Source organism: Pogoniulus pusillus, chromosome 15 (genome assembly GCF_015220805.1).
Source record: "Pogoniulus pusillus isolate bPogPus1 chromosome 15, bPogPus1.pri, whole genome shotgun sequence".
NCBI lineage: Eukaryota > Metazoa > Chordata > Aves > Piciformes > Lybiidae > Pogoniulus > Pogoniulus pusillus.
The window spans coordinates 24,496,935-24,509,642 of record NC_087278.1 but is presented as its reverse complement, the minus strand read 5'-3'; the positions used below and the strand labels follow the sequence as shown (position 1 = coordinate 24,509,642).

General features: G+C 47.3%; 1 protein-coding gene across 4 annotated transcripts in view; it reads left to right on the top strand.

Moving 5' to 3' along the window:
• Positions 1-12,368, top strand: part of KEL (Kell metallo-endopeptidase (Kell blood group)) — a 30,334-nt gene extending 17,966 nt beyond the window's left edge. For all 4 annotated transcript variants that reach the window (XM_064155811.1, XM_064155808.1, XM_064155810.1 and 1 more), the window contains 8 exons: positions 600-698; positions 1,213-1,290; positions 1,843-1,946; positions 2,947-3,057; positions 5,879-5,946; positions 6,676-6,833; positions 8,525-8,620; positions 10,805-12,368. In XM_064155811.1, coding sequence (XP_064011881.1) covers positions 600-698; positions 1,213-1,290; positions 1,843-1,946; positions 2,947-3,057; positions 5,879-5,946; positions 6,676-6,833; positions 8,525-8,620; positions 10,805-10,981 — 891 coding nt within the window. In that variant the 3' untranslated portion in view covers positions 10,982-12,368. The remainder of the gene's footprint in view (positions 1-599; positions 699-1,212; positions 1,291-1,842; positions 1,947-2,946; positions 3,058-5,878; positions 5,947-6,675; positions 6,834-8,524; positions 8,621-10,804) is intronic.
• Positions 12,369-12,708: the final 340 nt, after the last annotated feature.

Below are 12,708 nucleotides of genomic sequence, written 5' to 3'. Positions count from 1 at the left end.
GCCATGGTCTGGCCTTGAGCTCTGTGGTAAAGGGTTGGACTTGATGATCTGTGAGGTCTCTTCCAACATTGGTGATACTGTGACACTGTGAAGTCAGTGTAGGCACTACACTAACTGAGTCTGCAGTATATGAATTGGCAAGAGTAAATAACCTCAAGAAAATAGAATGGGAAAATTTAGATTGTCTGTAGTGAAGCACAAACCTGAGTGACCCAAACATGGTTTTGGGAAGGAAAGACTTAAGAGTGCCATAACTTTGGGAAGGAAGATACCAGCAGGGAATAGTTGTGGAAACTGAATTTTCGTTTCACTCAAGAAGTGGGGCAATTGTTTGATTCATTCATAGTCCTCCAGGGATTGGATGAAAAACAATTGTTGCCTTCTCAGTTCTGGTGAGATGAAAGATGAAAAGGTGTGTGGGGAAAAAATGGTGAGGCCTGTGAGGAATCCCTGAATGCCAAAGAACTAAGTCATCATAGAAACTGAAACCTCCTCGCATCACACAAACTTTCCCCTTAATTATTCTGTAGAGAAATGATAGGTAAGCCTAAATAATGTTTTTCTGCAGTTCTGACCATGCCTTTCTTTCTGCACTGCAGGCTGAGCAGATGTTCTCTGAGATCCAGGACGCCCTCTGTGACCGACTGGATCAGCTGGAGTGGATGGATGAAGGGACTCGCCAAGAGGCTAAAGTCTTGGTGTGTGCAGAAGGCAGAAGTTACTGAGGCCTTTCTTTCTCTGAAGCTTTTGCAGAAGGAATGAAAGGGGCCTGTGCCTTCATGTATTCCTGCCTGCTTCAACAGACACACAATCTTAAACAGGTTTCTTCTAAACAGTGAAACTGTAGGTGGATTTATGAGTGCCTTTAACACAGGTGATCACACATTGGTATGTAGACAGAGGGAGTCTCAGTGGTTGTCCATGGATACCCTGAATTGTGTTGAGGTATACCTAGAGAGGTTAAAAACGATGAAGCTGAATGCCAGAGAACACCACCACGAAGATAAAGAGAGTAGAACAACACCAGGCTTTGGGTCATTGAGTTAAGAGGGCAGAGCAGCAAGAGATGTCTTGCTGGAACAAAGTAGCTGTCCTTTTGAAGGGCTGATTACAGATCCTATTTGAGTTGTTCAAAACCAGAGTTTAAAGAGCACCTCCAGAATGTGAAGCCTCTTAACCTGTCACCTTTCTGTTTGTTTATTTTTATTCCAGGTTTCCACACTGCAAGTGGAGATTGGCTCTCCAGCTCACCTACTCCAGACTGACAAAGTGGACCTGGAATATCAGAATGTGAGCTGATAACACACACACGCCTGCCTCACTGTCACACTTTGCCTGGACTAACTGCTGTGCAGCCTGCTGCTCAAACAGGCTCTGACTGCTGGAGCAATGCTTATTTCCTGCTGCTCATTTCTGAGAATGGATGGGTCCAGAGAACCTTTATCTGTTGCCTTTATATTGATGCCTGTGCTGCCTCTTATTGACAGTACAGAGGCTTACAGAGATCGGTTGTGACCTGCTTATATTTTGTTTGGCCAGTGCATAGCTTTCCTGTCACATCTTAAATTGAAGATCTTCACAACTGGGAAAGAAAACCCCACAAGTATTCCATTAGTTTGGCTTTTGTGGAAACTTTTTTTTGACCTGAGAGACTTTTCTCTTTCTAGTACACTCCAATACATTCCTCTCTTATGCCCTGTGACTGTCATAGAATCAAGCAGGTTGGAAGAGACCTCCAAGATCATCCAGTCCAACCTAGCACCCAGCCCTATCCAGTCAACCAGACCATGGCACTAAGTGCCTCATCCAGGCTTCTCTTGAACACCTGTTTCCTTCCCCCAGCTGGAGATAAATGAAGACACCTTTTTCCTCAATGTGGTGGCTTCCTTGAAAGTACTGAGGGAAAATTTCTACGTGAAACTCCTTCAACATCAGTCACAGGATAAGTAAGTGTCAGAATTGCATGTTCATGGACTAAATGGGGTTGGAAGAGACCTGTGGAGATCACCTAGTCCAGTCCCCCTGCTCAAAGCAGGATCAGCTAGAGCAGGTCGCTCAGCACTGTGTCCAGCTGTGTGTATCTATTGTTTACTGGGGGAAAAGAGAGAGGACAGGCAAGGACAAGAGGCAGAACTGGACACAGAACTTCCAGCTGTGCTTCCACCAGTCCTCAAGAGAGGTACACTGGCCTTTCTTGATCTGCCAGAGGCACTTCTCCTAGTGCAAGACAAGATCTCTTCCTCTTCACTGCAAGGCTGCATTCCTGCATCTTGCTGATAAAAGCCTTGAATCTGGTAGCTCATCACAGAATCAATCGTTTCAAGACCTTTAAGATCATGGAGTCCAACCACTATCTAACCACTGTCTAACTCTATCATGTCTCCAGACCCTTCACCAGCTCAAATATTTCTTGTTGCATGGGTCCCAAAAATGAACACAGCCTGAGCTCATGCCACCAAAACCCCTCACCGTTGCAGAGGGAGTCCCAGACAACCCTGTGAAGCCTCTGTTAAAGAAGATAGCTGGGACTTAGCAGCAAAGCAAACAACAAAGCACTGTGATGATGTGAATGCTGGCAGAGTCACCTCAGAGGCAGAGCACAGGATGGTTCAAGGGCAAGCAGTACTGATAGGCACACTTGGGACCTTACTTTGCTTGAAAAGTATTCTGTGCAGGCCTTGGCAAGAGGTTACTAATGCTGACTCATAGACAGAGGAGTTGTGAAGGTTAATCTCTTGATGTGTATGAAAGCTGAGCAGCTCTGACCACCAACCTGAATATTCATTTCGAAGAGTTTTAACTCCAGATAATGTGAATTTCATCATTTGGTGCTGCTGTTCTCAACAGCTGTGCTGAGCAGACCATTGTACAAGCCCAGTGGAGGAAAGGAGCAAGGTCTGAGGCAAGGAGTTAATACATTCTCTCATTTCTCTTTTCTGCTTCTAGCTGGCAGGTGTCCCCCTGGAGTGTGCATTCCTACTACTCAATAGGGCACCACATGGTGGTCTTCCCTGCTGGAATGTTCCGCAGCCCTTTTTTCCACATGGAGTTTCCCAGGTATGGAGCATCTGCAAAAGCTGGATCTGAATGTAGACCCTTGGATGTCCTATATTTTCAGGAAGGAATTTAGTAGCTCTGTGCCATGGGCTTCAATGCCACAGGCATCAGAAGAATAAGAGTTGGGGCAATGCTTAATGTATGTAAGTTCCAATCCGTCCATTTATTGCATTCCAAACATGTGTTTCTGTACCTTTCATCAGAAGGCTACAAACTGTATTCATAGAATCATAAAATCAACCAGGTTGGAAGAGACCTCCAAGATCAGCCAGTCCAACCTAGCACCCAGCCCTATCCAGTGCTCTCTTCTCTCAGGTGGCCAGCGCCAGAACAAGAGGACACAGCCTCAGGCTGTGCCAGGGGAGATTTAGGCTGGAGGTGAGGAGAAAGTTCTTCACTGAGAGAGTCATTGGACACTGGAATGGGCTGCCCGGGGAGGTGGTGGAGTCGCCGTCCCTGGAGCTGTTCAAGGCAGGACTGGACGTGGCACTTGGTGCCATGGTCTGGCCTTGAGCTCTGTGGTAAAGGGTTGGACTTGATGATCTGTGAGGCCTCTTCCAACCCTGATGATACTGTGATAAGCAGACCATGGCACTAAGTGCCTCAGCCAGTCTCTCCTTGAACACCTCCAGGGATGGTGACTCCACCACCTCCCTGGGCAGCCCATTCCAATGCAAATCACTCTCTCTGTGAAGAAATTCCTCCTAACATCCAGCCTAAACCTCCCCTGGCACAACTTGAGACTGTGTCCCCTTGTTCTGTTGCTGGTTGCCTGGGAGAAGAGCCCAACCCCACCTGGCTACAGCCTCCCTTCATGTAGTTGTAGACAGCAATGAGGTCTGCCCTGAGCCTCCTCTTCTCCAGACTAAACAACCCAGCTCCCTCAGCAATTGGTTACATGTTCTTGCTTTAGAAATTACATACTAATTAGTGTAGACATCCATCACATTCTCTCAGCAACACTTACATTGTGTCTAAGCAATCTAAGCCAGCAGAGATGGGTGAAAACCACAGGCTCCAGCCTTACATTTGTTCAACCATTCTCTAAGGTCCTTCCAACCTTCCACTTTATCTCAGCTCAGCACTTACTGAGCTCGTGCACTCTCTCCTGTCCATGGCTTAGGTTCCAGTGTTTCACAGTCAGACATTTCTATAGAATCACTACATTTAATATTACTATTCCCAGTAGCTCTGTCTTTAACTTCTGTCTTACTGCTTCTTGGACAGACACAGTATGGGGGGGTGTGTGGGGTGTGTGTGTGAGGGGAAGCTTTTTCTCAAGGCAGATAGTTGTGAACTTGGAATAGAAAAAGAAAATCTTTCCAGTGGTATGGGCTGCCATCCTATTCTTCCTCTCTGAAGAAGTGTTTGCAGCTTCTTATGCCTTTTGTGCTCAGTGTCAGTAAGGTGTGTTTTTCTCACTGTCACCTCAGTTGCTCAGACTGCTAAGTCCCACCTTATCAGCTCTTGGTGAACTGGCACAATTGCATTTTTCACAGGTGATGCTCCAAAGTTTAAACTTTACTGACAAAGGCCAATTCCAATGACTGTGAGGAGAATTTTTAAAGTAAGAAGTCAGCAAAGTGGTACAAGTGTCATAGAATCACAGAAGGCTTTGGGTTGGAAGGGATCTTGGGAGGTAGCTGCTCTGACTGCTGTGCCATGAGTAGGGGCATCTTTCCCTAGACTGGGCTGCTGAAAGCCCATCTAGCTTGAATTCTTCCAGTGATGAGGCACCCACAGCTTCTCTTGGGCAACAGAAGGGAAGACTGAGAGGGGATTTAATAACTGTTTATAAACATCTGAGGGCTGGTTGAGGGGGGGACAGGTTCTGCTCAGTTGCTCCCTGGGATAGGACAAGGAGCAATGGGTGTAAGTTGCAGCAAAAGAGGTTCTGCCTCAACACAAGGGGGAACTTCTTTACTGTGAGGGTCACAGAGTACTGGAACAGGCTCCCCAGAGAGGTTGTGGAGTCTCCTTCCCTGGAGCCTTTCCAGGCCTGTCTGGATGTGTTCCTCTGTGATCTGTGCTAGACTGTGTGGTCCTGCTCTGGGAGGAGGGTTGGACTCAATGATCTCCTTGGGTCCCTTCCAACCCCTAACATCCTGTGAACAATTGTAAGTTACTAGCCACAGAGCTTCCAAAAGAGCAGCTCTAAAAGATTAGATGCTCCATTCTTATCAACTCCTACTGAGTTCCCAGTGATATAATGATGATCTACTACCATCATTTCATGCCTCAGCAGCAATAATCAGTGTGTGATGAAAGATTGAGCACATAATTTCATAACATGGAAAGGCATCGTGAGTGTATTCATGTACATCAACTACATCAGAGAAACTGTGACTGGAAAGAACTGCTGGAGGTCTCTAGGACAACCTCTTGCTTCTAGAGGAATGCTAGGCCGGGGTAACTTCAGCCAAACCTCCATGATTCTCCTTTGCCTTGCCAGTTTTATCTATCACTTCTCTCTAGAGAGTTGTGGCAAGATTGCATCTCCAGGCAATCTGCTCTTGTAGCATTCAAGCAGCAGTGGCTAAATCCAGCCATTTCTCAACAGCAGCCCATGTCAGGAGAGTTAGTAAGGGCAGACTCTTCATTATTTTGGTGGTTATTAGCTGTGAACACTTCAGTACAAGCCCACAGTAATTTACACTTGGATTTGCATTTTTCCAGTGTACCACGTCAGCAGCATACTGTGTTCCCGTGCCCTCAGAGTGGAGTGCCCCTGTGCAGACCACAGTTGTGATTGATGGCTGTGAAAGACGTTTACCTGCCCTCCTCTTCTTTTCAAAACCACTCCTTAATGTTTATTTTTCAGTGCTGTGAACTTTGGAGCCATTGGGGTCTTCATGGCACATGAACTTCTGCATGTATTCTATAATTATGGTGGGTACCAGCTCTGGTGTCTTTCTTTCGTGCTTCCAAACCCTCACAGGTATTTTGGGGAGGGGAGATCTTGAATTCTGGTCCCTATATCCACGTACATAGAATCATAGAATCTGCCAGGTTGGAAGAGACCTCCAAGATCATCCACTCCAACCTATCACCCAGCCCTATCCAATCAACCAGACCATGGCACTAAGTGCCTCAGCCAGGCTTTTCTTGAACACCTCCAGGGACAGTGCCTCCACCACCTCCCTGGGCAGCCCATTCCAATGCCAATCACTCTCTCTGTGAGGAACTTCCTCCTAACATCCAGCCTAGACCTCCCCTGGCACAACTTGAGACTGTGTCCCCTTGTTCTATTGCTGGTTGCCTGGGAGAAGAGGCCACCCCCCACCTGGCTACAATGTCCCTTCAGGTAGTTGTAGACAGTAATAAGATCACCCCTGAGCCTCCTCTTCTCCAGGCTAAACAGGCCCAGCTCCCTCAGCCTCTCCTCATAGGGTTTGTGCTCCAGGCCCCTCACCAGCTTTGTTGCCCTTCTCTGGACATGTTCCAGAACCTCAACATCTCTCTTGAATTGAGGAGCCCAGAACATGTATATCAGGAAGGCAGATGAAGTTAAGGAAAACCCATTCCAGGCCATTCTGCCTAGGAAGAAAATTTTGTGGTTCCTGTGAGATGAATGCCTGAAGTACCTTTAGATTCTAGGATCTTTTTTTCCCCCCACAGTGCTGCCTGGGGGCTGTTCTACATGCAACAGGAGCGTGCTACAGAGATCAGTAGACTGCTTGGTCGAACAGTATGAAAACTTTGATGTCAAGGTCAATGGTACTTTGACACTCTTGGAGAACACAGCTGACACTGGAGGTCTCACCATTGCTTACCAGGTATTGTAGTCTGCTGCTCTTCTGCTCTCCAAGTCTCAGCACACATCTCAACTGCCATGCCGCAAGATTGCTCTGCTGCTCCAGTTGTGGGTTTCTTGCACACCTGTGCCAGAGCAGCCTGTACCCTGCATATTATCTGCTATTCCAGACAAAGAATCTGCTATTCCTCACACAGCTTTGCTCATAATCTCATTGCTTCCATGTAAGACCACTTCTCCCCTTCACCAGCTCTGGGATGGGGCTTGCTTTACTTTGCCGCTTATGTTCCGCACACCAAAGTGTGTTATTATTTACACCCTCCTCTTCTGTCTGAGGAACTGAGCTGAGCCACGAGCCAGAATTCTGTGCAGCCACCAGATGATGTTATAAGGATGTTCTCAGCAGTACTCTGGAGAGCTTTCCTTTTCTGATGCAGTTCAGCAGTGTAATTAGTGAGTGTAATTCTCACACAAATAACCTCAGGGGGTAAAGTCTTCCAATCTGTAACCAAGTACTTGTGAATTTCTTTGACAGTGAGAGTCAGTCTTTCACACTGTGGTCTGGATGAGGGCATGGAGTCAGTCATCAGCAAGTTTGCAGATGACACCAAGCTGGGGGCAGATGTGGCTGGGTTGGAGGGCAGAAGGGCTCTGCAGAGGGACCTTGACTGCCTGGACAGATGGGCAGAGTCCAAGGGGATGGCATTCAATAGCTCCTAGTGCAGGGTGCTGCACTTTGGCCACAACAACCCCATGCAGAGATAGAGGCTGGGGTCGGAGTGGCTGGAGAGCAGCCAGACAGAGAGGGATCTGGGGGTGGTGATTGATACCTGCCTGAACATGAGCCAGCAGTGTGCCCAGGTGGCCAAGAGAGCCAGTGGCATCCTGGCCTGCGTCAGGAATGGTGTGGCCAGCAGGAGCAGGGAGCAGGGAGGTCATTCTGGTTAGACCTCACCTTGAGTCCTGTGTTCAGTTCTGGGCCCCCCAGTTTAGGAGGGACATTGAGATGCTTGAGCGTGTCCAGAGAAGGGCAACGAGGCTGGGGAGAGGCCTTGAGCACAGCCCTACGAGGAGAGGCTGAGGGAGCTGGGATTGGTTAGCCTGGAGAAGAGGAGGCTCAGGGGAGACCTTATTGCTGTCTGCAACTACCTGAGGGGAGGTTGTGGCCAGGAGGAGGTTGCTCTCTTCTCTCAGGTGGCCAGCACCAGAACGAGAGGACACAGCCTCAGGCTGTGCCAGGGGAGATTTAGGCTGGAGGTGAGGAGAAAGTTCTTCCCTGAGAGAGTCATTGGGCACTGGAATGGGCTGCCCGGGGAGGTGGTGGAGTCGCCGTCCCTGGAGCTGTTCAAGGCAGGACTGGACGTGGCACTTGGTGCCATGGTCTGGCCTTGAGCTCTGTGGTAAAGGGTTGGACTTGATGGTCTGTGAGGTCTCTTCCAGCCCTGATGATACTGTGATACTGTGGTCACCACACTTCTGTTACCAGGATGGGCACTGTCAACAAGGGATGCAGAAGGGTTATGTGGTTGTTCTGCCACGATCTTAGAGTCATTAGGGGCATGGCCAGCAGCAGGAAGCTTCAGGGTGAGGAGAGGGATAGAACCTTGCTAATTAGCTAACTGTAGATTAGATTGATGTGTTTCGTTGACAGAAAATGGGGGTTTGGCCCTTCATCTGAAGGGAGGGTTATTATAATTTTCTCTCTCTCCACAGGCTTATAAGAATTGGATGAAGAAGTACAAAGAAGAGAAGGATTTGAGCAAGATTGGACTTTCTCATGACCAGCTTTTCTACCTCAGTTTTGCTCATGTAATGAGTTCTAAGCTTGTGGCTTGTCTCTTACTCTCCATTGCCTCCCACATTGCACAGTTTGTCTTTCTCAGTACTCAATTGCTCTTCACAGAACAGGGCATGGATGTTTCTAGGAGATGGGGAATCTGCTTTAGAAAGCTAAACCTCACAAATAGGGCCCCTGATCTGATCTCAGAGCTAAGTTAGGGCCTGTCTGCAATTGTATCTTTTACAGGACTCTGAAATCCACCACAGTTAAGTTGTGGCAGACAAGCTGTGTCAGAGAAAGCAAGCTTCATTCCTAGATTCTGAGTGCTTTTTGACCAGCAATCCCGACACAGGGAAAGTGGGGTTTGGCTGGAATTGCATCTGTCTCCCTGTCACGGTGGAGAGCCAGATGTCATGTCCTTCTAGGTGCTGACAGTGCAAGGAGGAGACAATTAGAAGAACATCTACACATTGTTTACAATTTCTCTAGGAACTTGCTCTAAGGATTTGTGCAAAGCTATGCAACTGAGCTTCTTGAGATAGATCTTTTGATTTCTCTGCCCAGGTCACACTCTTACCATCCACTGTAACCACTTGTGATGGTTTGGGTGTTTTCCCCTCCCCCCAACTTTAGAAATCACCCAGACTAGTCTCAGCCGGCTCTGGGAATATGAATGAAGCTCTTTATTTACAGCTAGCACAAGATACAAGCAGATATTTACAGTACATACAGTTATAGACAGAAATAGACAAGGTAAAAGGGAATACAGAAACACAACAGCCCTCCCAGAAACCTGAGTCCCCAGGAGGGGCTCTCAACCACCCTTCCACCTTCCCCCTGCCCCTCTCAACCTTACCCCAGTCCTAAAGAAGAATAGAGGTTCAGCCAAGAGGTTATGAAGCAAAGTGGGTTAGGCCAAATGGAAGGTGAGGTTAGGGAGATGCAGCTCAGTCAGCAGCCCAAGGCAGAGTGAGACAAAATGGCAAGAGTGTTATCTACTGTTTCCATTTCTTGTTCAGCAAGGCTCCTGAGCGAAGCAGACATCACCATTGCTCTCCTTTCACAGCCTAGAATCTAGTTCTTCTCACCAAAACATTCTAGCTAGCTTCAAACTAGCACACCACTATGCAAAGGGAATTTTTTTTGCACATACCAACGTCAGGTCAGAGCAATGTGTAGAAAAGCAGTTCAGAAATCACAAATTGTTGGGTCTTGTTGGCAAAACTTGCATTTCAGGGGCTGTTTGGCAGCCATTGCATCATTTGTTGATGAACAAAGACTCAGCTAGCAAGGCTGAAGACTTGGATTGCCAGTGTAACACCAGTAAAGTCACGTAACCATCCCCCATCTCTGAACATCACTGAACTAATGGGCTGATCTACCAGCTGGGCAGGAGAGAAACCTGCTGCAAACAGCTCAGTTCAATTACCCACTGCTTATTTTTTATATATTAATGAAGTCATTTAGAAGCAAGAACCAAGGGGAAAAAAATTACAACCAGAGGAAAACAAATCAAATGATCTCATAGCCCAATAAGTTCTTATTCTTGCCCCATCTCCAGTGCTTTTTGACTGATCCTTAGCAATAGCCTGCTCCTTCTCTCTGTATCCTTCACCATGAGAGTGGTGAGAGCCTGGAATGGGTTGCTCAGGGAGGCTCTTGAGGTCCCATCCCTGGAGGTGTTTAAGGCCAGGCTGGAGGAGGCTGTGGGCAGCCTGATCTAGGATAGGGTGTCCCTGCCCATGGCAGGAGGTTTGGAACTAGATGATCATTGTGGTCCCTTCCAACCCTGACTAATTCTATGATTCTATGATTCTAAGCAGTGATGGGATGTTGTGTCAGTGCTCCCCTTCCTCCACGAGGACTCTTTGCTTTTGCTTAAGAAGCTGAATCTGCAGCCAAGCCCACATCTGTGTTATCTTAGATTAAGTCCAAGATGCATGAATGTAAACTCCAGGGTGGTCTCAAGCCCCTGTCTTTTGGGCTACATGGTACAGAAAAGGAGAAGTTGGGCTGTCAGATAAGGAAACTGGGAAAGGGAACAGAGTAAAACTGGAGGTGTGAACGAGCTGGACATTGTTGGCGTCCATGCGAGTGTGCTTCCATTGTCACTCCAACCGCTTCAGTCACATCTGCAGAGCTTGATTTGCCTTAAGTCTTGTTCTCCTGAGGACTTTCAGCCAAACTGACTTTTCTGTGTTCCTTCCTTTCAGGCAATGTGTGGACACCTGGGTCCTGAGAAACTGCAGTCTTCCCTGCACACAGAACCGCACAGTCCCCTGCCGCTTCGTGTCTGTGGGCCTGTCAGCAATAGCCAGGATTTTGCCAAGCACTTCCACTGTTTCAGTGGATCCCAGATGAACCCAGAGAAGAAATGTCATATATGGTAACCTACAAGGGAAGGGATGAAGACAGACACGATCCTAGGGAGAGGAAGACCTGAGCCCTGAAAGTACGACCCTCTTCTCAGGGCCCCCAGAGTGCTCTCATTCACTCTTCTGCCTTCCTTTTTTCTTGGTATTTGTTCTTCAGCAGTTGATGGCAGCAAAATTCTTAAACTGAGCTCTTAAGGGAAGAGAGTCTCCTCCTGCTGCTCTCAGCACTCTATCTCAGACGTGACAGCTCTGGACTGAGCATCCCAAGGTACAAGATGACTGGCCAGTGTCTAGCAGGCATCAGCTCCTGGGGAGCTGTGAGCAGGACTGTTGCGTTATTCGTCTCTCTGTTCAGTGCATTGCTCTGTCTACTTCAGCAGCCTCATAGTCATGTTGCATGGACAGGGCAACAAGCTGGAGCTCTGAGACTTGTTCATAGAAGATTGGCTCGTAGGGAAATTCTATGGGTTACTAGGGAAATCACATGTCTGGTTACCAGAGAGGGAAGAATCCTCTTCTGCTGGTAAATGGAGATGGGTACTAGAAAAGACTCGGTGGCTCTGGCTTCCAGTCTGAAAGATAAGTTGCTTAATAAGGAAAGTTACTGAAGACCTTCCTTGTTGGTTTTTGTTTGTTGTTTCATCAGCAAAACTCCTGAGAGACAAAAGAGGGAAGCATCCCCATTGGTGGAATGAGAACGGGGAGCAGAGAACCAATCCTCTTTCTTCTTTCTTTTCCAAGATTCTCTTATTTTTTTAAGTCTCTCTGTAGGTTGAGGGTATGGTTGAGAGTGGAGTAAGGGTTTCTGGAAGACTGAGCAATTAGAATTCCAAGAACTTCTCTGGGTCCTGAACCTGATTGTGTTATCCCAAAAGATAAGATTGTCTTCTCTCTGTTTGTAACCACTTAACCACCCAAAGGAGCAAAGCTGCTGTATGATTTTACTTTCTACTTGAAACTGAATTTCAGATATAAATTTACTTTAGAGGGGAAAAAAAAGAGTGAGAAGTAATACATTTTAGGGCAGCAAAGAAAGTGCTTAGAATACATTCTCAAGAGCAACCTAGCCATTACAGCCAGTTCAGACTCTGATAATTCAAAGAAAATATACCAATCTTCTAAGATCTGCCAAATTTACTAAGTGTACAACAGGCTCCTACCTTCTGCATACTCTTCAAACTGTTCTTGATGATGGGAGTGTTTTTATTTTCCATGCTATATTGGCTTGCCTGGGGATTGGTTGTGGAATAGAGGATGACAAGTGGAAACATCTCTTATCAGTGTAAGCACTGCAAAATTGTGCCAATCCCAATACAATGTTTTCCAAGAATAGGCTGTTGGATGATTTAATTAATTAACTATAATAGTAATAAAATGTTTGCCTCAGTCCTTTCATTGCAAACTCTTTCTGGCCAGGCTCTGTGCCTTTGTTCTGTGTCTGTACTGAACCTCACAAGTAATAAATGACAAGACCTCAAAATAACCCACCTGAGGAGTGGTTGTGGCCAGGAGGAGGTTGCTCTCTTCTCTCAGGTGGCCAGCACCAGAACAAGAGGACACAGCCTCAGGCTGAGCCAGGGGAGATTTAGGCTGGAGGTGAGGAGAAAGTTCTTCACTGAGAGAGTCATTGGACACTGGAATGGGCTGCCCGGGGAGGTGGTGGAGTCGCCGTCCCTGGAGCTGTTCAAGGCAGGACTGGACGTGGCACTTGGTGCCATGGTCTGGCCTTGAGCTCTGTGGTA